Below are 26,751 nucleotides of genomic sequence, written 5' to 3'. Positions count from 1 at the left end.
CACAACCCTCTGCTTTCTACAGGCAAGCCAATTCTGAATCCATACGGCCATGCCTCCCTGGATCCCATGCCCTCTGACCTTTCGAAGAAGCCTACCATGTGGAACCTTGTCAAATGCCTTATTAAAATCCATGTAGACCACATCTACTGCACTACCCTCATCAATCTGCCTGGTCACCTCCTCAAAGAACCCTATCAGGCTTGTGAGACATGATCCGCCCTTCACAAAGCCATGCTGGCTGTCCCTGATCAGACCATGATTCTCTAAATGCCCATAGATCCAATCTCTAAGAATCCTTTCCAACAGCTTGCCCACCACAGACGTAAGGCTCACTGGTTTATAATTCCCTGGACTATCCCTACTACCTTTTTTAAATAAGGGGACAACATTCGCCACCCTCCAATCCTCCAGTACCATTCCCGTGGACAACGAGGACTTGAAGATACTAGTCAACGGTTCAGCAATCTCTTCTCTCACCTCGCGGAGCAGCCTGGGGAATATTCCATCAGGCCCCGGGGACTTATTTGTCCTAATATTTTCTAACAGCTCCAACACATCCTCTCTCTTGATACCTACATGCTCCACAACATTAACCTTACCAACGGTGTCCTCAGCATCATCAAGGCCCCTCTCCTTGGTGAATACTGAAGAGAAGTTTTCATTGAGGACCTCACCCACTTCCACAGCTTCCAGGCACATCTTCCCACCTTTGTCTCTAATCGGTCCTACCTTTACTCTCGTCATCCTTCTGCTCTTCACATAAGTGAAAAAAGCCTTAGGATTTTCCTTAACCCTACTTGCCAAGGCCTTTTCATGTCCCCTTCTTGCTCTCCTCAGCCCCTTCTTAAGTTCCTTCCTTGCTACCCTATATTCATCAAGAGACCTATCTGATCTTTGCTTCCTAAACCTTATGTATGCTGACTTCTTCCTCCTAACTAGTTGTTCCACCTCTCTTGTCACCCATGGTTCCTTCACCCTGCCATTCCTTCTCTGCCTCACTATTGAGGATGAAAGGTGAAATATTTAAGACGAATCTGAGGGGAAACATCAGAGAAACCCAGAGGGTGGTGTGAGTGTGGAACGAGCTGCCACCCTCTGGGTTTCCCTGATGTTTCCCCTCAGATTTCTCTTATAACATTTAAGAGAAATTTGGATAGGTATCTGGATGGGAGGGGTTTGAAGGGATATGGTCTGGGTGCGGGTAGATGGGACTAGGCAGAAGATAAGGTCGGTGTGAACTAGATGGGCCGAAGGGCCTGTATCTGTGCTGCCGCACTCTATAACATGGTGATGGTTACTCTGAGCTGTTTCAATGATCTTAACAAGCACAGCAAAGAATTTAGATTCAAGTATTTATTGGGAACGAGAAGAACATTTATTTTGTTGGCTTGTGTGGAAATAAATGTTCAGTCAGTTGAGCCCAATATTCAATATGCTTTTCTATAATTTGAAGCTCAGAGACTAGTGTACAGTGTGCTGGTATTATATTTTGAAGAGAATTTGGGAGAGTAGTTAAGAATACTTAAAGGTGAAGGAGCTCATATCATGCAAAGGTATAGCAATCTACTCTCAGAATGTAAAGGTGAGCAAATGAACCTGGACGGTGGGATAATAACATTTCTTAGGGCAATGGTGCTCAAATAAAAATGAAAGGGGAATAAGATCTGAAATAAATCCAAAAGTTGGTCACTCAAGAGAAGACAGGTCAATGTTTGTTCTGTGTACCCATCAACCAACCTACTGAGCATTTTAGTAAAGTCGAGAAAAAAGAACAAAATTTCTCCCTGCTTCATTAAAAATATCACTTAAGTAAAACATTGTTGCTGGACATGAAAAGACAATAAGAGAGCAAAAGGCAAAAAGATGTAAGTGAAGCCCATCCAACAGCAAGAAAATGAGTTTGTTCAGAAACATTCCAAAATAGAATATCTGAGATGACATCTCAACACTGAAAGAAAAAGAAATAAACCATCAATTCCTGGGATGTACATCTTTTTCTTATGTGGCCAGAAGTTTAAATTCAACTGCTAATGGAGGATCTATTGAAATTTGAGGAAGCATTTCAAACAAGTTCAAGAATGCTCATGTGATTCCTTAAAACCAGTGAAGAGTTCTACAAATAAAGATAATTAGTTTTATTATTACAGATTTACCCTTATCAGATTATTTATTTTCTTGGAAGTTGGTAATATTATTAAACAGATCGATTTTTCACAAAAAGTCTAGATTATTTGTATCCGTTGTGGAGGTTCACAGAAACTTGGGCATTCTGAGTTTCTGATAAATTTATAATGTTCTATACACAAATTTAAGGGCACGGTTTAGTGATTACAGTTAGATTAGAATGTTAATTTTGAGATGTTAAGGACTACAACCTGATATCAGATCTGCATTTACAAATGTTCTATAGAACCAAAGGCGGAAAAGATGAATTGGGTTTCTGATATTGCGAAACCAAGCATATGTGCATTAAAACATTTTACTTTCAAAATACACGTTAGAACTGCTGTTATTTATGAACTGCGGGCTGTTGTACGTGCAAGTGGCGCCAGGAGGCAGAGTGCGCTCCTACCTCTTTCTGGGGAGTAGACCCGTTGCCGGTGTAAAAAGATGTCACTTTTTTTTTAGGTGTGCGGATTTACAAAAGGAAAATACTCTTGGCAGAAGAAAAGCCGTTGATGTGAGCGGTTTATGCCGTTTTTACTCTGCAGACGCCATGTAGCCCACTTTTTCTCGGCCGAAGCTCGGAACTACCGCCGATCTCCATGGTAACCGTCTGGGTGCCCGGATTTGGTGATGTCAGCCATCAGCACAATGGCGGCGGAGGGGTGTCCTGTGGTGAATGAGGAGAGCTGCGAGATAACGCAATACGTAGCCGAGTTCGTAGAGAAAGAATTGGGAAATGACCCCAAATCTTTAAAGAAACTCCCTCAAATAACAGAGGAGCTAGCGCTGTACAAAAAAACTCTGGAGGAACAGGTACGATGCCCGGGTCTCGGCCTCGGGATTCATTGGGGTTCTGCAGCTTAAAACATAGAACACTACAGCACAGTACAGGCCCTTCGGCCCACAATGTTGTGCCGACATTTTATCCTGCTCTTAAGATCCATCTAACCCTTCCCTCCCACATAGCCCCCCCCCCCACTTTTCTATCATTCATGTGTCTATCTAAGAGTCTCTTAAATGTCCCTAATGTATCTGCCCCCCCCACAACCTCTGCAGGTTGTGCATTCCATGCACCCACCATTCTCTATGTAAAAAAAACTTACCCCTGACGTCCCCCTTATACCTTCCTCCAATCACCTTAAAATTATGCCCCCTTGTGTTAGCTTCTCTTCGCTCCATTCCCCAAGATGCATTCATAAAGTAACACCCTTGTGTATCTTGAATAATTAAAATCATCAGTACCTAACATAAATGTAGAACATTGATACGAATCACACTTATCAAAATACTTCATGTATGTCCGTGGCTGTGTCATGAAAGGTTTGGAAATAATATTCAACAGCGGTTTCATATGAAAGAAATAACGCAACCCTAATACTCCACCTTTGAAGGAATGAGTGAGTTTTTGGTGAAAGCATTTTCTTATTCATTGAATGGGGTTGCATTATTTACATTGAGGTTATATTGGAAATATTCAGTATTCTGTATTGATAATACTTAGAACAATACTCTGGTATTGAGTACAAAAACAGAAAATGATGGAAAAACTTAGCTTCATCTGTGGAAAGACAGTCAACGGTTTAGTTCTGCGACCTGCAATCTTTCCACAAATGCTGACCTGAGTATTTCCAGCATTTTCTGTTGTAGTTTCATATTTTCAGCTTTTATCTGCAGTTTCTGTCTGCAGTTTATTTGATTTTCATTGAATAAATTTTCATTACATCATTCTGCGTTTTTCACCTTAGGACCCTGGAATGATTCATTAGTAAGGAACACCATGCAATTATGTGGCATCTTTTGACTTGGTTTTCAAGATATCCTATGGCATATACAGCCAATTAAGTACTTTTGAATTGTAATTTTATAAAAGGCAATTGCCAGTTTGCATATGGTAATATGACACAAGAATGTGATAATGACCAGAAAATATAGATTCAAGGATAAATATCGGGCAAATTAGCAACCCCTCAACTTGTGTGTAATAGTGACATGGAAGTAAGACAGCCTCATCTGAAAGGCAGCATCTGTGGTGCAGCTCTCCTTCAGTATTGCAGTGGAGCGTCAACCCGCATTAAGATGGTATTATATTGGTAGGGTATATAGAGAATGGATGCTTCCTAACACCTTGACAGATGGAAGAATACATGACAAAGTGAGCCAGTCAAAGGGAGAAGAACCCTTAGGGCAAACCTATCCACAGGGACTCCAAGTCCACTCCTCATTGATACAGCAACACATTTGGCTTCCTGGTTCATTTGCTTGCCTCTGCCTGGGTTCTCTGATGATTCTCCAAAATGACTGCACTAGCAGTGAACTGGCTTTTGGAGACTGGGCTGTTGTGACAAATTTATCCCAATTCTCTTTGGTCTTTTTAAAATTTTATTTGGCATTATTGTTACATTCGAGCTGTGGACTTCCTCTTCATCATGAACAGTTATTAGCATAGCATGCAGCCTTCAACCAACCTTGAATGCTGCACCTGGAGTGAAAATTCCATGAGTTTGTCCCAGCTAGTGAAATCTGGAATTGTAATATGCATAAACCAATTCTTTCCAAAATCTCATAGGTGACCTTTTGGTTGTAACTGATTCCAGGAATTTTTCTTTTCAAAAATTTGCATAATAATATATCAATTTAAAATTCTACAGAAGAGGTATTAAACTGCAGTTTCTGTTATATATTTTACCATGCCATTATAATTATAAACTGACTATTAAAAAGATGTGGGAGGAATTAAGAAATAGTTCCTCATTTTTAATTTAAGATTTGTTGCCTGTCCTATCGATAGTTTGTTTAGAACCAAAAGAATTATTGATCGCTGAGCCACTTCAGACGCCATACAGAATCAAACATGTAGGATGAAAGACAGGTTGGATACAAGTTACGTGTTAGTCTAGGGAGGGCTTTTTCCTTCAAAGAAATAGAAGCAGAAAAGGCTGCATAAAATCAATAGGTAGAAAGAGAAACAGATTTAATGCTTAAGTGTGATTTTTTTTATGACAGCATATGAATCAAATGAGTATTTACGACACTTAGTTTTTAATTGTCATTTCTCGTAGCATTATCACTTCTTGTTTGGAATCTGATATTGGATTCAAAATTAGTTCTGTATTGCTGTTCCGGTCCTAATACACTGTCATACCTCATTTAAACCACAGCATTTTAAATGTGTAACAGTGTCAAATCTGCTTGTTGGATGAGTATATTCAGCACATTATATGAAATCCTATTTGGTTGTTTGTGATCTGAACGCCATGTATTTTAATTCATTTAACTTTCATTTGTTGATGCATTTTGTGAGCTGGAGAGATATTTGAGTGTAGTAGCAATTTTCAGTAAAACAATACTTAATTAAATGAGTCGAGCTTTTTGAATTGAGACCTAAGCATTCAATGTTAATCTGAATGTAAGCAAAACCGTCCTACAAAAATTACAGTTCCATGCTGAACAATTCATCTTTTCAGTGATTTTAAACATTAGCATAACATTGAAAGTGGGAATCTTTAGAACAATTTATTTTGTTGATGTATCTATTTAACCTGATGGTAGAGATGTTGTGCACTACCTGCTGTGGAAGCCTCATGTGACTGTTCAGCTGAGCCTGCCTTAGTTAGTGGTGAGCAGCCCCCACTTATCAGTCCAATACTTGCTTTTACCTGAAGTGAAAACTTCATTCTTGAAGTTGGCTCTTCAGGGGCTTTCCTGCTGAAAATAGCGAGCCCTATCACCAATGCTTTTGCAGCCAGTCAAGCCATAACTAGCTAATCTGTTCATAGATCTGATTTCCTAGCATGACCTATTAGAAACTTGAAATAAATTGACATTCTAGCATTGGATATGAAGTGTCCACAGGTGACCACAGTGGCAGTGACAATCATGAAAATCTTCCAGTAACTTCCATGTTTACACGAGCAGTCCTCAGGAATGTCAAGCTGGCCTTCCCCTCAGAAATGTTGTCCCAAAATTAAGTGCAAGTGGCCTGGAGTGAGAGCCACTACATTTTTTCTGCCTCCCTGTGGAAAGCACATACCCTGCACTCTTAACAGTAACCCCACCATCTCTCATTTTCTGGATATGTTCCTGTCATTCAGAATGGAGTTCCAGGTGGAGGTTTTTTTTCCTCACAGCAACTGCGTGATTCCTGTTTGGGTAAAGTGTTAAGCTTCTTGTGATCTGAAAGTTATTTTCAGAAGTGGTGTAATAGCCTTGGGACCATGCCTTCCAGACAGGGAAAAAACATAATTGGGATTTCCAATCTAAAAAAAAATCAAGGAATCTATATTCCTTTGCTATACAGTTGGAACTTCTGGACCATAGGACAAAAACATTCAATTATTTTAAATATTAAATTTTGAAGATTTTCAACAAAGATATTCAATTGTTGTAATTTTAAAATGCATGTACAGAACTTTTTGCAGGTGAATTTCTGAGGTTTCTAATTTAAAAACAAAGTTGTGTGGAATTTTGCCCTTTGATAATGCTTATGAGCAAATTCCAATCCCTCTTCCCAGTTTAGCCTAAAACCTGGATTTGGGATTCCATGCATTTTTGAATGGAAGTGCACATTTCTAAAGCACAGATATTTGCAGATTTATTTAATATCATTCACCTCATTTAAACTTTTGTGATAAAATTGATACAGGTTCTTACTGTCTCATCTGAAGTGCCAAAGAAAATTGAAAATGCTTTCAAGAATGCTGAAAACTCCAAGAAGTTACTAAATGGCATACTTAAGAAAGAGGCAATCTTAGCTGAGTCTATCAACAATCATCTACTTACAGCCCAGCCATTAATGGAAGAATTGAAAGTATCGATTGGACAGATTGAAGAGATCGAGCGACACCTCTGGTACTTGAAATGGATTTCACAAATAGAAGAGTTAAGGTAAACATGGCTGCTTTTGTAATTATACCCGTTTCATGATGTGAAAGGATCTTTGAGTTTAAAATAATTCATATTTATGAAATCCCATTCAGTGTGAGCTAATGAAAGATAATAGTATAGATGGAATATCAGGAATGGTGCTTGAGTAGCTCTGTGATGACCTGATACTGCTACTCCAGGTGATATTGTCAACTTGTCTAACCTTTGTTTAGCTTTTCAAGTTGATAAAAGACTAATTCTGTCTGTAGTGTTTCTGAGAAATAATTATCTACGGTGTTTCATTCAGTTCTGTACAGCAGTCCAGCTCATTTCTTATGACAGAATATGTTGATAAGGAGGCCATTTGGCTCATAATGTCCATATCAATACTCTACCAGAGCAACTTCTCTAGTTGCACCCACTGTCCCTTCCTCCCAAGCCTTGCAATTTTTTTCTCCACCATATCCACTTTGTTCAGATCCTCCTTCATTTTATATACTTCTGTCAAATCTCCTGTCAGCCTTCTCTTTCTAAAGAAAACAGTCCCAGCATCTCTAATCTACCTTCATCTTGGGAACCAATCTTCTGTGCACCTCTCTAATGCCTTCTCTTCCCTCCTATAATGTGGTGACTAGAACTCAACAGGGTATTCCATTTGAAGCCAGACCAGTGTTTTATGAAGGTTCAGCATAATGTTATGCTTTTTCTTGTTTAGAACGTAGAACATAGAACAATTACAGCACAATTCAGGCCCTTCGGCCCACAAAGCTGTGCCGAACATGTCCCTACCCTAGAAATTACTAGGCTTACCCATAGCCCTCTATTTTACTCAGCTCCATGTACCTATCTAACAGTCTCTTGAAAGACCCTATTGTATCAGTCTCCACCACCGTTTCCGGCAGCCCATTCCACGCACTCACCACTCTCTGAGTAAAAAACTTACCCCTGACATCTCCTCTATATCTGCTCCCCAGCACCCTAAACCTATCTCCTCTTGTGGCCACCAATTCAGCCCTGGGGAAAAGCCTCTGACTATCTACCCTATCAATACCTCTCATCATCTTATACACCTCAATCAGGTCCCCCCTCATCATCTGTCTCTCCAAGGAGAAAAGGCCAAGTTCCTCAACCTGCTTTCATAAGGCATGCTCCGCATTCCAGGCAGCATCCTTGTAAATCTCCTCTGCACCCTATCTATGGCTTCCACATCTTTCCTGTAGTGAGGCGACCAGAACTGAGCACAGTACTCCAAGTGGGGTCTGACCAGGGACCTATATAGCTGCAACAATACCTCATGGCTCCTAAATTCAATTCCCCGATTGATGAAGGACAATACACCATATGCCTTCTTAACCACAGAGTCAACCTGCGCAGCCGCTTTGGGCGTCCTGTGGACTCGGACCCCAAGATCCCTCTGATCCTCCACACTGCCAAGAGTCCTGCCATTAATACTATATTCCGCCAACATATTTGACCTACCAAAATGAACCACTTCACACTTATCTGGGTTGAACTGCATCTGCCACTTCTCAGCCCAACTCTGCATCCTATCCATGTCCCTCTGTAACCTCTGACAGCCCTCCAAACTATCCACAACATCCTCAACCTTCGTGTCATCCGCAAACTTACTAACCCACCCGTCCACTTCCTCATCCAGGTCATTTATAAAAATCACAAATAGTAAGGGTCCCAGTACAGATCCCTGAGGTACACCACTGGTCACCGACCTCTACTCAGAATACGACCCTTCAACAACCACTCTTTGCCTCCTGTGGGCCAGCCAGTTCTGGATTTCTGGATTCAGTTCTGAAAAACTAAACTTTTCATCATTTTTCATATCTTCTCATGACATGGGAGACTATTTCGGCCCATCTAGTCCATGCTAGCTCACAGCAATCCCATTCCCACTAATTTTCCCTGTAACCTATTTTCCCCACATTCTAACTGATCCCTCCCATGTTCTACCATTCACCTGCACACAAGGAGGTAATTTATAGTGGCCAAATAAGCTACAAACCTGCACATTTTGGGGAAACCTATGCAGTCACAGGGAGAACATGCAAACTTCACGGATCACACCAGAGGTCAGGATTGCTGGAGCAGTGGGACAGCAAGTCTATTAATTCCATCACTGTGCTGTTCTTTATAATTCACAGAAGTGTTATGGACTCAGTGAAAGTCCCTTTAAGATAGAGAGTGTGTGTGTATGTGTGTGTGGGGCGTGCTTACGTCAATAGAAGATAAAGGACGTAATGACGTTGTTGAAGAAGTTAGAAGAAGAAGAAAGAGAGAGAGAGAAGGGAGAGAGACACCAGCCTGCTTGTTTTCTCTATCGATGGATGAGAAACAATAACTGTGTTTGCCACTGAAATCCATGTATGGAAGTTGGAAGAAATCCGGTGGAGTTCACTTTGTTGCTGACCTGTATGTGTGTGGACGACCACGGTTCGGATGCTTTTCGGGGTGAGGAAGTCACTACCGAGTAAACACTGAAGTGTCGTTTGGGTTCCATCGTGGAACATTTGGATTTCGTATGTACTCTCTCTATGTTTTTCTACATCTACATCTTATCTTCAGACAACGGTGGTTGTTGAAGAAGCCCTTGCTCATGTTTCACCTTATGGCTTGCGGAACTGAACTTTAAGAACCATTCAGGAACTGGGAGTTTTGGACTTTGTCACACACACACACACGAAGAGTTTAGTTTTGGGGTTAACGTTCGAGGTTTAACATTTTTGAATTCTAACATACTAACATTTTAACTTTTATTTTACGTATTATCATAAGTAGTGATTAATAAAATAGTTTTTAACACTAAATCATGCTCAGTGTGTTTCTTTTGTTGCTGGTTTGTGACAAAATTGGGGGCTCGTCCGGGATAGTTCCCAAGGTTAACGAGTGTCGTCTGGGATTGTACCCCAGATTGACGAGATTTGTTCGGGATTCAATCCAAAGATTTTTGAGGGAGGTCTGATAAATTCTTTTTAATTGGCTTGTGTGTGTGGAAACCAGCAGCAATGGATATTAAGGCATTTTTGGAGTCACCAACCCAAAAGGGATTGGAGGTGGCGAAAAAGGATGATTTGATAAAGATTGCTACAAGGCTAAACCTTACAGAAGTAAAGCAGTCTATGAGAAAGGCAGATATTCAGAGACTGATAGCTGGCCATTATGTGGAAAAGAAGGTGTTTGAGAAGGAAGTGTTAAAACAGTTTCCTGGCAGTGAAATAGCAATTTCTGAGGCACAGGTGCAGCTGGCAAAGATAGAGGCTGAACGAGAGCAAACCCAGTTAAAGATAGAAGCTGAACGAGAACAAACCCAGTTAAAGATAGAGGCCGAACAAAAGAAATTAGAGACTGAACAAAAGCTAACTCAGATGAAGATAGAGGCTGATCTAGCAATGAAGCAGATGGAGCTGGATAACGAGGAGAAAAAGAGGCAGCATGAGTTACAAATGAAGCGTAGGAGTTCGGAATCTGATTCTGATGATGGTTTTTCAGCCAGCAGGGAGGTTCGATTAGTCCCTCCGTTTGAAGAAGATCAGGTTGATCAGTATTTCCAACATTTTGAAACTGGCCAAGGAAAGGATGGGCTCTTATGGTACAGAGTGTGATTAAAGGTAAAGCTCAAAAAGCTTATTCTGCTTTGTCTGTTGAGGATGCAGCTGATTATACCAAGGTAAAACAAGCTATTTTGAAGGCCTATGAATTGGTCCCTGAGGCTTATAGACAAAAATTTAGAGACTTGAGGAAATCTGCAGATCAGACTTATATGGAATTTGCCAATGGAAAGAGAATATGTTTTGAACGATGGTGCCTGGCTAAAAATGTAGACGGGGATTATGATAAATTGACAGAATTGATACTGGTGGAAGACTTTAAAAGATGTGTTCCAGCTGAATTAACAACATATTTAAATGAAAAGGCAGTGGAAACTTTACAAGAAACTGCTAGGTTGGCAGATGATTATGCTTTAACCCATAAATCCAAATGGGGACAACCTAAAACCTTGCAAAAGAGTTACAAAGACAATCCAGGTAAACCGGAGATTAAATTGGGAGGTAATCAAAAAGGAAAGGATGAAAAGAAGCCAGGGCTGGAGAAACCTGTTGAGCGTACTTGTTATTACTGTAGGAAACCTGGCCACGTGATATCTAATTGTGCCCTTTTGAAGAAAAAGAAGGAAGCTGGGCCCAATGCTTGCTTTCAGGCAATTAAAAATCAAAAAGGTTTAGGAGATGCTGTTAAAGATCAGTCCTTGCAAGAGGGAAAAGCGGAAAAGTTGGTGGAGGTGAGGAAGGAATTCCGTTCTTATGTATCAGAGGGTTTTGTTTCACTGAATGATGAGTCACCCCAGGTGCCAGTGAAAATTCTTAGAGATACTGGGGCTAGTCAATCTCTCTTGCTGGACAGTGTTTTAAATTTTGGTGAAGAAAGTGACACTGGTGAAGTAAATCTAGTACGAGGCGTTACAGGTGAGACCATGTCTGTCCCTTTTCACAGGGTGATTTTAAAGTCAAAGTTCGTAGAAGGACCAGTCGAGATAGGGATAAGACCTAGTTTGCCAGTGGAAGGAGTTTCTTTGTTATTGGGAAATGACCTTGCAAATGGAGAAAGTGATCCTGTGGTACGGTTAACAACCAAACCAAGGATTGATGAGTCTGAGGATGATCCAGATGTTTACCCATCATGTGCGGTGACTCGAGCTAGAGCTAGAGAATTAGCCAAGACAGACAGTCCGGTGCAGTCTGATGTGGTTCCTTGTGACAGTCCTAAACAGGAAGAAAATTTTGATGCCTTATCTGAGACTTTTCTGTCTTCACTGGAGGATCAACATCCTTATAGTGAGCCTGAATTTAAAGATTTGTCTTTGTCAAGGAAGAATTTTATGGTGGAACAGACAAAGGACCCTGAGTTGACAGAATTGAAAGAAAAAGCACTCTCATGTGAGGAGATTGAAAAAGTGCCAACTGGATACTATGTCAAAAATGGAGTGTTAATGAGGAAATGGAGACCTCCTCATGTTCCTGTTACTGAGGAATGGGAAGTTATTCATCAGGTTGTTGTTCCAAAAGTTTATAGGGATGAGATTTTAAACCTGGCCCATAGTATGCCTTTGGGTGGTCATTTTGGTGTGAATAAAACTGTAGGGAAGATCTTGAAACAATTCTATTGGCCTGGTTTGAGAAAAGATGTGGTGATGTTTTGTCGAACCTGCCACACATGTCAGATGGTAGGTAAACCAAAGCAAAAACCCCCTGTGGCTCCATTGAAGCCAATTCCTGCTTTTGGGGAGCCCTTTTCGAAGGTGATTGTCGACTGTGTTGGCCCCTTACCAAAGTCTAAGACTGGAAATCAGTATTTGTTAACCATCATGTGTGCCACTTCTAGATTTCCAGAGGCAATACCCCTTAGAAATATTAAGGCCAAGATGGTGTCAAAGGCTCTTGTAAAATTTTTTACCTTGTTTGGTTTGCCAAAAGAAATCCAATCTGATCAAGGTAGTAATTTTATGTCAAAAATTTTTCAACAAATAGTCTATGAGCTGGGAGCAAAGCAGATTGTATCATCTGCATATCACCCAGAATCTCAAGGAGCTCTGGAGAGATTTCATTCTACTCTCAAAAATATGCTGAAGACTTATTGCTTTGAAAACACCAAGGATTGGGACGAAGGTATCCATTTACTTTTGTTTGCCGTTAGAGAATCGATCCAGGAGTCAATAGGATTTAGTCCGTTTGAGCTTGTATTTGGACATAGGGTGAGAGGACCTTTGGAGTTGTTAAGAGAGCAATGGGTTAATGAGGAAGTTCACTTGAGTCTGTTGGACTATGTCCAAAAATTTAAAACTCGGTTGGAGAGAGTCTGCCAGCTAGCGAGAGAGAATTTGAAAACAAGCCAGATAAGAATGAAGACATATTTTGATAGACGTGCTCGGCCTAGGACATTCGCAGTGGGGCAAAAGGTATTGGTATTTTTCCCTAGCCAAAATAATCCCTTGCAAGCTCGTTTTTCTGGACCCTATGTTATTGAATCTCGAGTGACTGATCTAACATATATAATCAAAACACCAGATAGACGCAAGAAAACACAACTCTGTCATGTAAACATGCTAAAACCTTATTATGAGAGGGATTCAGTTGTGGCCTTGGTGGATGGTGAAAAGGTTGTTTCTAGAATGCCTGATGTTGATGTTGAGGAAGGCCAATTTAGACCAAATATTGTTCCATCGAAACTAAAAAACCAAAATGTCATGGAGAACCTTGAAACGAAGTTGGACCATTTACAAGTTTCACAAAAACAACAGATGAGAGAATTAATTTTAAAATTTAAAAATCTGTTCCCAGATGTTCCAAACAGAACATCGATAATTACCCATGATGTTGATGTTGGGGATGCAAAACCAATCAAACAACACCCATATCGAATGAATGTGGAAAAAAGTAAACTTGTTGATCAGGAAATAAAATACATGTTGGAAAATGATATTATTAGACATTCTACTTCAAATTGGAGTTCGCCCTGTGTTATTGTACCTAGACCTGATGGAACTGTTAGATTTTGCACAGATTACAGGAAAGTGAATGCTGTAACAAAGTCAGATGCTTACCCTATTCCTAGGGTGGATGATTGCATAGACAGAGTGGGAAAGGCAAAATTTCTTACAAAGATTGACCTATTAAAAGGGTACTGGTGTGTTCCATTAACAGATAGAGGAAGGGAAATTTCAGCCTTTGTAACCCCTTCTGGATTGTATGAATACAATGTTTTGCCATTTGGAATGAAAAATGCTCCGGCAACATTTCAAAGAATGATTAATTCAGTGATTCATGGGTTAAAACATACAGATGCCTACATTGACGACTTAGTGACTGGGAATGATACATGGGAGGATCACATCTCTGCGTTAGAAAGGTTGTTTGAAAGACTTTCCAAGGCTAACCTTACAGTTAACTTGGCTAAAAGTGAATTTGGCCATGCCACTGTGACGTATCTTGGTTATGTTGTAGGTCAAGGCAAGCAAGCTCCTGTTCAGGCAAAGGTTCAAGCAATATCTGAGTTCCCTATTCCCACAGGTACGAGGACTGTCAGAAGATTTTTGGGAATGGTTGGATATTATCGAAAATTTTGTAAAAATTTTGCTGATATTGCTCTTCCCCTAACTAATCTTCAGAAGAAGGGAGTAAAGTTTGTTTGGACAGATTCTTGTCAAGAAGCATTTAAGAAGCTGAAAGCCATTTTATGCTACCATCCTGTGCTCAGAACACCTGACTTTGAAAAGCCATTTTCATTAGCAGTAGATGCCAGTGATGAAGCTGCAGGAGCTGTGTTGTTGCAGAAGGGTGACATTGATGATATTGACCATCCTGTAGCTTACTTTTCAAAGAAATTTAATGAGCATCAAAAGAATTATTCCACCATAGAGAAAGAATTACTGTCGCTTGTTTTAGCCTTGCAACATTTCAGTGTATATGTTTGCACCGCTCAGAAACCATTGACTGTGTATACAGATCATAACCCATTGGTGTTTCTGAGCCGAGTCAAAAACAAGAACAGAAGGCTGTTAAACTGGAGTTTAATTTTGCAAGAGTTTGATCTCATGATAACTCACATTAAAGGCAAAGATAATGTGATTGCTGATTGTCTTTCCCGATGTTAAATGGGAAACATGTATCTGTACTAATCTGATAGTCTGTAGTTGTGTAGCATGATAATTATTAACATTACTAACTGTATGCGCGGTTAAAATTTTCTTGGGAAAATTTTTTTTTAGGTGGGAGGTGTTATGGACTCAGTGAAAGTCCCTTTAAGATAGAGAGTGTGTGTGTATGTGTGTGTGGGGCGTGCTTACGTCAATAGAAGATAAAGGACGTAATGACGTTGTTGAAGAAGTTAGAAGAAGAAGAAAGAGAGAGAGAGAAGGGAGAGAGACACCAGCCTGCTTGTTTTCTCTATCGATGGATGAGAAACAATAACTGTGTTTGCCACTGAAATCCATGTATGGAAGTTGGAAGTAATCCGGTGGAGTTCACTTTGTTGCTGACCTGTAGAAGGAAACAGGTATTTGTGTGTGGACGACCACGGTTCGGATGCTTTTCGGGGTGAGGAAGTCACTACCGAGTAAACACTGAAGTGTCGTTTGGGTTCCATCGTGGAACATTTGGATTTCGTATGTACTCTCTCTATGTTTTTCTACATCTACATCTTATCTTCAGACAACGGTGGTTGTTGAAGAAGCCCTTGCTCATGTTTCACCTTATGGCTTGCGGAACTGAACTTTAAGAACCATTCAGGAACTGGGAGTTTTGGACTTTGTCACACACACACACACGAAGTTTAGTTTTGGGGTTAACGTTCGAGGTTTAACATTTTTGAATTCTAACATACTAACATTTTAACTTTTATTTTACGTATTATCATAAGTAGTGATTAATAAAATAGTTTTTAACACTAAATCATGCTCAGTGTGTTTCTTTTGTTGCTGGTTTGTGACAGAAGTATGTTCTTAATTTAGAGTGCCTTGTTTATATTGTTCGTATTTTGAATTAATAATCCAGTAAAATTAATCTTTGGCTCAGTGGAATCTGCTGTGCTTGGTGAGTTTATTCTTCAAGTAATCAGGTAAGCAAATGATCTGTTGTCCTTTAATGTAAGGTACTCACCTTATAGAAATAAGTCCTATGCATTTGTAGAGGGCTTTGCTGACATCACATCAGAAGAAGTGTGCACTGTTTAGATTTCTGGACCTAAGGAAGGATCTACCTGTTTGAAGTTGTGGATTCACTAGGTTGATGCCTAGGGCAAGGCATTGTCTAATAAGCAGAGGTGATGCTACTATTTCTTTCATTCTTATTTAATAGAGGCTCTTCAGTCTGTTTGGCTCTCTGTTGAAACTAAATCCCACAGTTTTGAAAAAGAGTTGCAGCTGATGCTAGCCGGTGCCTTTCATCATCCTTCACCAAAATTCTAGTGACAACATGAGCATTATTATCACATTTATTTAGTGCATCTTTTTTTGTATTTAACTTGTAAATGTTATTTTTATAATATTGTATTTTCTCTCCAGCGATTGCATTCAGCAGCACCTAATGACAAACAGTGTCTCAGATGCTGCCAATACCCTGATTTCCATGGCAGAATTAGATATAAAGCTTCAAGAATCATCTTGTACTCATCTGCTTGATTTCACAAGATCCACTGTCAAATTCTGGCATAAAATTCTCAAGGACAGACTGACCAAGTGAGTATTTATTTTTAAAAACCTAAAATATCAGCTGCTAGGGGAAAAAAATGAAATGTTATCAATTTTAATGTCAAATTTAATAGAATAAGATGTGACACATATGAAATTACAGAGATGCAATTGGTAATATTTTACTTTTAATTGTTACCTTAAAAATCTCCTACAATTATCAATTGTTAATATTTTGTAGATTAAATGTAAAACATATGAAAAAGGAGTAGGCTATTTGGCCCCTCAAAACTGCTCAGCCTTTCAGTAAGATCGTGGCTGATCTTTTACCTCCATGCCACTTAACTGTGTTATTCCCTATCCCTTGATCCCTTTAATTCCCAAGAACCAATTATCTTGAATACTCCTGCTTATGTAGTCCCACAGAACTGAGGATGACTTGCTTCTACTTTGGTACTGAGGAAAATATCTGTGTAATAATTATTGTAATATGGGTTAGATGTTGCATACCTACCACCACACAGTCCTGATAGAGCAACTCTTTGTCAAAAGCAAGGAAGTCCAAGACAACTGGACAACAGGCTCTACTTACAGACTTTGCACATACACAAATGTAGACAGCCATGTATGCATATCCCAAGCAGACAGACACACTGATCACTCACACACATGATTTTTCACATCATTTTCCTTGACCCTGCAACCACTCCCTTCCTCAGTCTCCCTACTTCTGTTCCCACTTCCTCTACTGCCTCTCTGTCTTTCTTCTCTCTCAACTCTCTCTCCCCTTTTTAAAACAAAAAATATTTTTCATATTTGTGCCAGCATTTATGTAATTTCCTTGAGAAAGTGGTGAGCTACATTCTTGAATCCTTCCAGTCCTTCTGGTGGGGGCATTCCCACAATTTTTGCAATTTAAACCTAGCAACAATGAAGGTATATTTTCAAGTCAGGATTGTGAGCAACTGGAAGGGGAACATAAGGGTCCTTCACCCACTACCTTCCCTTTTCCTTTCCCTCTTAATGCTTCTGATCTTCCTATACCCCATTTCCCCCACTCCAGCTATTGCCAATTTTATCCTCCCTGCAAATGCAGTCTGAGAACAAGGTCCTGAAGCCATCAGCCAACCCCAGAGCCCCAGAATCCCTCCCATAAAACTTTGGAGAGTCATCAGCTGATGTTGACAGATTGTGGTCTTCTGACGCTCTGTTGGTGGTTTCTGGTGCACAATTTCCCAGGAAGAGGATTTTGAGAGCAGGACCATATCACTCTGCTGTCATTGTCATTTAGCAAACACAGTGACCCTGAAGCATACACAGTTGATCTCTGATCACATAGTGACAGAGACAGAAGCATAATCTTGCCTATAGCATTTACCTCCATTGCACTATCTGAACCTCTTCCATGCCTTGGCCCCCTGAGGAGCATAGGAGACCAAACTTTCTGAGTTTAAGAGGAGCACAGGAAACAAGCAACCATTATCTTGTATATACTCAGTGACTGAGCTGCCACAGCTCCATGAATTCCAAACATTTGCCACCCTCTGGGGGAAGAAATTTCTTTTCAGCTCAGTCTTGAGTTACTGATCCTTTATTTTGATATTGCGCCCCTGATCCTAGACAGTTAAAACAGATTATCAGATAAAAAATTATCCCTACATCTACCTGTTAAGCCCTGCAAGAAGTTTGTATATTTCAATCTGAACACCTTTTATTGGCATTGGTTTATTATTGTCACTTGTACCGAGGTACAGTGAAAAGCTTGTCTTACAAACCTATCGTACAGGTCAATTCATTACACAGTGCAGTTACATTGAGTTAGTACAAAGTGCATTGATGTAGTACAGGTAAAAACAGTAACAGTACAGAGTAAAGTGTCACAGCTACAGAGAAAGTGCAGTGCAATAAGGTGCAAGGTCACAACAAGGTAGGTTGTGAGGTCAGAGTCCATTTCATTGTATAAGGGAACCGTTCAATAGTCTTATCACAGTGGGGTAGAAGCTGTCCTTAAGTCTGGTGGTACGTGCCCTCAGGCACCTGTATCTTCTACCCGATGGAAGAGGAGAGAAGAGAGAATGTCCTGGGTGGGTGGGGTCTTTGATTATGCTGGCTGCTACACCAAGACAACAAGAGATAAAGACAGAGTCCAAGGAGGGGAGGCTGGTGTCCGTGATGCGCTGGGCTGTGTCCACAACTCTCTGCAGCTTCTTGCGGTCCTGGGCGGAGCAGTTGTCGTACCGAGCCATGATACAACCAGATAGGATGCTTTCTATGGTGCATCGGTAAAAGTTGGTGAGAGTCAAAGGGGACAAACCAAATCTCTTTAGCCTCCTGAGGAAGTAGAGGCGCTGGTGAGCTTTCTTGGCTGTGGCATCTACGTGATTTGACCAGGACAGGCTGTTGGTGATGTTCACACCCAGGAACTTGAAGCTCTCAACCCTCTCGACCTCAGCACCATTGATGTAGATAGGTGCATGTACACCGCCCCCTTTCCTGAAGTCAATGACCAGCTCTTTTGTTTTGTTGACATTGAGGGAGAGGTTGTTGTCAAGACACCATTCCACTAAGCTCTGTATCTCCTTCCTGTACTCCGACTCATCGCTGTTTGAGATACGGCCTACAATGGTGGTATCATCTGCAAACTTGTAGATGGAGTTAGAGCAGAATCTGGCCACACAGTCATGAATGTATAGGGAGTATTCTAAACTCCAGAGTGCATAGCCCCAGTCTAATCAATGTCATCTCATAGAACAACCCCCATCCCAGAAATCAATCTGGTAAGCCTGCTTGCATTCCCTCTACTGCAAGCATATCCTTCCTTGTATAGGAAGATCAGCCCTGTACACAAGTATTCCAGATGTGATATTACCAGGTCCCTATGTAATTTTGGTAAGATGTATTTATGCTGATTGTTCATCTTCGTAATTGCTTGCTGTACTTGCATGTTAACTTTCATTGTTTTGTGTACAAGTACTCCCAGATCCCCCGACACCAATTTTTTTTATCACTTACCGTCTTTTAAAAAAAACATGCTTTTCTCTACCTTTTTTTAACCAAAGTAGATGACTTCATATTTTTCCACATTACCTTCCATCAGCCATGTCTTCATCTATTCACTTAGCATATGATTCTGCATCCTGCTTACAACTTGCACAGTAACCCATATATCAAATGCAGACTTGAATATTTTATCCTTGGTCCCTTCACTCGAAATTTACTGATACGGATTGTGAGCAATTAGCACCTCAGCACAAATCTCTGCAGCACCCCACTGGTCCCAGCCTTCTAATCTAAAAACCACCCATTTACTCCTACTCCATTTCCTCTCCATTAACCAATCCTCAATCCATGCCCAATTCCATGTGTACTAATTATGTTTACTAATATCCTGTGTGGGACCTTCTCCAAGGCCTCCTGAAGGTCCAAATTTACCACATCCAATGGTTCCTTTGCAGCCAGTTACAACTCAATAACTTCTCACAGATTTGTCAGATATGATTTACCTTTCATAATTCCTTGTTGATGCTGCCATTTGTGTAAAAAATTTCCTGTTATTTTCTTTACTACTGCCATCAGGCGAAGTGGTTTGCAGTTTTCTCCCTTCCTTCTTGAATAGTTGGGTTACTTCAGCAACTTTCCTATCTGTGGGAACTGTTCTAGACTCTGGAATTTAGGAAGTTGACAAGTGCAAAGCTCTCTTTTCTTGAAAAGCAGTTTTAACATGAGGAGAGAGCTGATCACTGGCTGGAAACAGGACAAAAATATGAACCCTGACCTATGTTACAGAGCTTATGGATGCAGTTGAGACTGAAGGTGGTTAGAGAGATTGCATAGGTATTTTAAAGGGGAAGATTGAGAAATAGGACAGTTGTTGCACTGGTATGTCAAAAGATCACGTGAGTGAATCACCACAAAAAACAAAAAGGGTGAAAAGAGAGCTTGACAACAGAAAATTATTAATGGATAGATGGATAAGAAATTTAAAATTAAAATATTACAGTGGTGGAGTACAAGATATTAAAATTTTCTGCATTCTTAGCAACATTCCCCCCTTCCCTCCTAAAGCTTATAGTTCTGCAGAGGACACAAAAAAATAAACATTTTCAACTGTCATAATGTTTTTGAATGTTATTTGTAAGAAAATTTAAGGGACCTGCATGTCCCTGTACATGAATCACCAAAAGTTACCTTGCACTTTGGGGGAAGGATCACTGCTGAATTGGGTTATGGCTTTTTTATATATTATAAATTTTTGAAAGCGAGAAATCTGTTTGAAAAAAATCATTAAATGTTTCTTCCGTGTAGTGATTTTGAAGAAGTCTTAAAGCAACTGCATTGGCCTTTCATTGGACCCCAGCAATCCCAGACTCTTGCACTGGCATCAGTGACAAATTCAACAGAACTCAACAACAACCTAGAAACACTATTCATTCAACTCCTCAAATTGCAGACATCGTATCCTTTTACAGTTATATCAATAAGGTTATCTTACTTGCATATGGATTTACCTCCAAATCATAAGTTGCTGGAAAAATATAAAACTAGTTCTATTATATTTTGTCGTCATTGAGACCTAATTTTAATTCCCGATTGGGTAAAGTGTTCTTTGGGTAAATGTGCTCTTGTGAGATTTGTCTCGTGTGAGTTGAACTTCCATATTTCACAGTCCAAACTGACTCACTAATAGAAGGATGAATGGACACCTGTGAGATGCTTGGAGATCGGCAAAGTCTATCCTGGAATAGGAGAAAAATATAAAGATGCTTTATTAAGAATTAAGAATGCTGTTTACATATGCAGAATAAGCGTGTGTTATGTAATAAACTTACTTTGAAAATGTTCAAAAATTTGAACCTATGTTTTAGCTAGTTTTCTAATTGGCCTACAGTTGATTTTTTTTTAATAGCAGAAGAAAAATATTTATTTAGTTTGATTTTACTTCATGCTTTCTGAAGGTATCACTTTTCTGATGCAGGACCTAATTTTGACCAGGAGATGGTGATAAATATTTGTCAAAGTCAGATTGTGTTGATAAAAGCCTAATATAGCTTGTATTGGAATTCCTTGAAAATCAAAAAAAAGCAGGTGCTGAAAATCAAAAACAAAAACAGAAAATGCTGCAAACACTTAGCATTTGACTGACAGTTTACTGAAATTCCTTGTTCACCATAGATCTGTGCCCTAATAGGTCTTTTGTCTTGGGGCTTTCAGTTTTTTAGTTGCCTTTTTTTATTTTTCAGTTTCCAGTGTAGGAAGAGATTTTTTCTGCTTTATTACACTCTGTATTTTGCTTGCTTAGATTGTATTGTTATTTATTATTGTTTTGACACAGACACAATCACAACCTTAGTGCAACTATCTTTGATTAAGTAATTATATAGTCATTTCTGGATAAATAAAATATGTTTTTTTTGCAGTACTTGGTGCCTTTCACTAACGTTTTTAGGAGTGTTTTAATGCTTTTTTAGGATTAGACTAAAATTAACCTTAACTTATTGATGCAGAGATGAACTAATAACTAAACCGAAGCAGTTACCAGAGAAGTATGATATTCCACCATCCCTGCCTATTGCAATTCCCATTCAGCTTATGCTACTGCCACTGCAGAAGAGATTTAAATACCACTTTTCTGGCAACAGACAAACGAATATGCTAACTAAGGTTTGACATTTTATTCAAACTTATACTTGAGATAAAAGAATGTAATAAATTCTACCATAGTCTTATTTTTGCCTACTTTAAATCTACCATCCCCAATCTGTTCTTTGTGAGGGTTTTCATAGAAATATTTGAAGATCCAGACAAAAACAATCATGACTTACTATTTTTATTTCATGTATTAATCTGACAATAGTCGTGTATGTTCCTTTTCTGTGAGTTTGACTGATGCAGGCATGACCCAGATTTCTCAATCAGATGTAAAGGAATAAAATGTACAGTTCTACTCTCCATATACAATAACATATAAAATTTTATCCCCAACAGTTGTACTCTGCATGCAAGCAACTATGGTAAAGTCGAGGATTGCTCACCTTTCTTGTAGAAAATTGTACTTGGAGATTTGTGTGGAATTTTTACTAAATCTAATTATTTTAATGCCATTTTAAATCTTAGAGGTCTTCATTTTAGAGAATATGTAACGAGATAATATTGTTCAGTTATTTTAGTAGCATATAACTTCTCTTAATTAAGTTAATATAATGAAGGTTACTGCACAGAATGAAGTATGTTCTAGGTCATGCTCACACAACCCAAAACTTAACCAACAATTCGATAGTCTTCAACTCATTAAAAGATGCATTGGTCTCTCTCACAGCAATTCCATATGGTAAACTGTTCCGTTCTCCATAAGATTAAGGGAAATAAATGGGGTACTGGGACTGTTCTGAAAACTGACATCAACTTGATGGACCAAATGGCTTTGTTTTATGTCATTACAGAGTATGAAAAATATGAAATACGAGATGAAGTTATGTATAATAATGTTTCGCAAGTCACTATGTAAACTTCATTTAAATGAAAGCTTGAATCGCTCTTTCTCTGCCTTTGCTTCAGTAAAGGTTGCAATGTCTTACATTTTTCCTCAAGTCACTATGCAAAAGAAAACGCTGCTATTTTTGGACATATTTCATAAGAAACTATCTCTGCACAAATATAAATCTACAGTGTTGATTCATATTTGAGATTTTAGTATGTTAAACTGTTATTTTGAAATAAGTAGCTTTCAGTGGAGTTAATCCTAGTGAACAAGGTGTGGAGTTTTTAACCTAACTTCCACTGTGAATTGAATGTTGCTTGCTTTTGAATTGTTTTAACCCACATTCTATAAGTTGTGCTAAGTTCCAGTCTTGACATTAAGTCTGCTTTAAACATTAGGAATATTGTTGGAACTGGTAGAACATAAGATCTTTCTTTCTCTGTAGCCAGAGTGGTACCTGACGCAAGTGCTGATGTGGATTGGAAACCATAGCAAGTTTTTTGAACAGAAAATTCAGCCCATAATAGATAAAGCAGGGTCTTCTTTGGATGCCAGGGTAAGTTTCTGTATAGTTTTATTCAGAGAATTAAGTTTTCTAGAAACCAGTTATATAAGGAGTTGAGGATTCTTAAAGCACCGAAACAGATCTTTAGATCCACCAAGTCCATGCTGAGCACAGACACCATTTTACCATTTAACACTAATCCTGCACTGATTATTTTCCCAACATTCCCATTCAACTCCCCCCACCCCCACCCCCCCCCAACCCCAATTTTACCTTTCACCTACACACTTGGAGCAACTTACAGTGGATAATTAACTTATCAATGAGCTTGACCTTGGAGGACACACAGGAATCTTACGCAGTCACAGGGAAAGTATGAAACACCACACAGATAGCACCAGAGGTCAGATTGAACCCAGATCACTGGAGCTAAGAGACAGCATCTCCACTAGGTGCTGCAGTGTGTAATTAATACTGTGTTTTGTAAGATTGTCTTAATATAACTTCTTAGCTTATAAATTGCATGTTACTCAATTTTGTTGTTGGACCGTGAAGTATATAATGAAAGGGAAGTATATAATGAAAGTTACAAACTAAGTTGTTTGATTTGTTAAGGAATTAAAGTTTTTTTCAATTATCTCTTAAGTAAAAAAATCTCTACTAACATATTTCAAATTTGTGAGAATGTTTTGTGAGGATAATTTATTTCTCCATCCATTATTCTATTGGTTTCTTTTGATTCTTTGCTCAATTCTGTCCCAGCCATATTTCCATGAACAAAATGCTCAGAAACATGTTTTTAAAAAATTATCCTGAAGTTGAGCATTTTCATTAATAATATTGATAACATTTTTAATTACCTGAACAAATGGAAGCCTTTGAATTGATTTTTGATTATTAATGTTTTTTAATAATGAAGTCATTAATTAGAACTTTGAAATTAAAATTGGAAAAGATAGGACAACTGAACTGGATTACTTTACAGTTGTGGGAAGAGAAGCACAGTAAAAGTTTCAAGTCAAAGAACCTTCGTCAGTTTTGATGAAGTGTCTTCAACCTGAAATGTTAATTCTCTTTCTTCTCCCACAGATGCGGGCTGAGTATTTCCAGCATTTTCTGTTTTTATTTTAGGTTTCCACCATCTGCAGTTTTTTCTTTATTTTACACCAGTGTTGCTTTTTTCGCTATGGCATATTATTTACACAGTTCTGCATATTTTCTCTGAAGCTGCAAAAATGATATATTTTATTATTCCTTGTATTCTTAAGTGAAAATCTACAATCACAGAACGTATTATGTAATATTTTAACCTCCAAATCTTATGAAACTTGGCGGTACTTAGTCTAAATTATTCCAATAACATGTTTCCACCTGCCCTTGTTATTTAGCTGGAGTTCTCACGGGGTCTTGTAATGCTGGTTTTGGAGAAGATGTCTGCTGATATTCCAAGGCTCCTTTATGATGATAGCCTGTTTTGTCACATGGTAGATGAAATATTGTTATTTGAAAAAGAACTGCATAGTGCCCATGGCTATCTTAACAGCCTCCCAAGCTGTATGCACATCCTCTCAGAAGAGACCTGCTTTCAGAAATGGTTGACAGTGGAAAGAAAATGTAAGCATAAACATGGTCTGTTGTGGAAGAGTAATTCTCATTTTTCCATAGGACATTTAATATCTATTGCATAATGGGTCAGTTGAATGATAATATAGTTGATTCATTGTTGCACATAAATCCTATGGGATAAATAATTTGAAGCATGGTACATGTGTAAAGTAGTAAGTCATACTGAACTGGAAAAATCCACGTTTTGTTTGTTTTTAGAATAAACTGCATGTCACACAGACACCCAATGCTGATTGAACACAATGATCTCTAACCTAATCATTCTTGGCTTTCAGTTGCTTTAGAAAAGATGGATTCAGTGCTGTCTTCAGAAGCTGCATGGACATCCCAGTATAAGGACATTATGGATGTAGATGAGATGAAAGCTCCAGATTGTGCTGAAACATTCATGACGCTTCTTTTAGTAATTACAGGTAAAGATAACTTAGAATTACAAAGAATATACATCATAAGATCAACCATTTCATGCCAGTGTTCATGTTCCACTTGGGTCTCCTCCCATACTGCATTGTATGAATAAATAAGCATAAACCTGTATTTCCTTCTTCCTAATGTACTTTTCTAGTTTCCCTTTAAGTGCCTCCATATCATTTACCTTGACATCTACCTGTAGAAACAAGTTCCATACTCATGTCATTTTAAATGATTTTTTTTTGTATTCCCTTTTTGATCTTCTGTTGACTGTCTTCTGTTGATGGACTCTAGTTCTTCTAGGTGGAAATAATCTGGTGATCAAAAGGTTTCATAATTTTAATAATTTATTATATTATACCCCACTTTTTCTCTTCAAGAAAAAGAAGATCCAAATGCCCATTCTTTCATGATAAGTACTACCACTTATATTTTGTGCCACTTTTGTATATCTCTTCTGTAGCTCTCCACTGCCTCTGTGCTTTCAATAGTACAAAGACCAGACTTTCCACAATACAGCAAAATTCTGATAATCGACTATCTGATCATTCCAAGATCATGATAGTTTGGTACCTGGCTCACTAGGTGATGTTTGCCGCATTCCCTGTCCACTCGCCAGGGCCTCATTTGCTGCGCTCCCATCCACTAGCTAGGGCCCTGGTTGCTGCGCTCCCCATTCATTGCTGCAGCCCCAGTTGCTGCACTCCTTGTCCATTTGCTGCAGCCCTGTTGTTGTGCTCCCCATTCACTACTGGGGTCCACTGACCACTAGCCAGGGCCCTGGGTCCCAAGTCTCTGAGCACCACCAGTGCCAAAGTTTCCACACCCCCTTCCACTTGCAGGGGCCCCAATTCCCATGCTTCCCCCTTCCACCTACCAGGGCCCCAGTTCCCTTTCCCACTCCACCTGCCAGGGCCAAAGTTCCCACACTCTCCTACTCTCTGGTGCCCCAATTCCCACTGTGCCTTTAAACTTATGTTCTGTTGGCTGTGCTGCCTTGAAACTTGCTTGGTTCAGTTTATCACGCTCTCCTCAAACTTCTAGGTTCACTGAATTGTTACTGTGGAATATCCTAAAAACAAAAATGCATTAGAAGTCTGTTAGGCTATTTAAAAAAAAAACATCCAATTGTCTGGAAAATTTGCTAGTCTGGTAAGTGTGGATTAATGGAATTTTACTGTACCCCAAAAGTTTAATAGTTTTTCAATTCTACTTTTCTTGAAATAATGAACAATGGTTTGTTTGTTTTATACAAAGTGAGTTACTGGCTTCACAGCTTTCAATAATTTATGTATTTGTAATTGGGAGGGTAATTTTTCAACTTAGACTGATATTTTCTAAGTAATATACTATTATTGTTACTACTACTAACAATATATTCATATTGTTTTTACCAAAATGCTTAGTTATCTATGTTGAAATTCATTTGTCAATTATATCCCAGTTCTTCATTTATTATGATTTGTAGCAGTTTGGCTCAATATTAACTGCACTCCATCCCACCACCAA

General features: G+C 39.1%; 1 protein-coding gene across 2 annotated transcripts in view; it reads left to right on the top strand.

Moving 5' to 3' along the window:
* The first annotated feature begins 2,591 nt into the window (after window positions 1-2,591).
* Window positions 2,592-26,751, top strand: part of rint1 (RAD50 interactor 1) — a 44,656-nt gene continuing 20,496 nt past the window's right edge. The window contains exons 1-8 of one of the 2 annotated variants that reach the window (XM_052033935.1): window positions 2,592-2,979; window positions 6,948-7,050; window positions 16,097-16,270; window positions 20,528-20,677; window positions 21,727-21,883; window positions 23,146-23,256; window positions 24,594-24,819; window positions 25,107-25,244. In XM_052033935.1, coding sequence (XP_051889895.1) covers window positions 6,959-7,050; window positions 16,097-16,270; window positions 20,528-20,677; window positions 21,727-21,883; window positions 23,146-23,256; window positions 24,594-24,819; window positions 25,107-25,244 — 1,048 coding nt within the window. In that variant the 5' untranslated portion in view covers window positions 2,592-2,979; window positions 6,948-6,958. Of the gene's footprint in view, window positions 2,980-6,808; window positions 7,051-16,096; window positions 16,271-20,527; window positions 20,678-21,726; window positions 21,884-23,145; window positions 23,257-24,593; window positions 24,820-25,106; window positions 25,245-26,751 lie in introns of both variants that reach the window. The other variant, XM_052033934.1, reaches the window with a different exon arrangement.

Source organism: Pristis pectinata, chromosome 19 (genome assembly GCF_009764475.1).
Source record: "Pristis pectinata isolate sPriPec2 chromosome 19, sPriPec2.1.pri, whole genome shotgun sequence".
NCBI lineage: Eukaryota > Metazoa > Chordata > Chondrichthyes > Rhinopristiformes > Pristidae > Pristis > Pristis pectinata.
The sequence above is the reverse complement of the archived record's forward strand: the minus strand, read 5'-3'. Positions and strand labels throughout refer to the sequence as shown.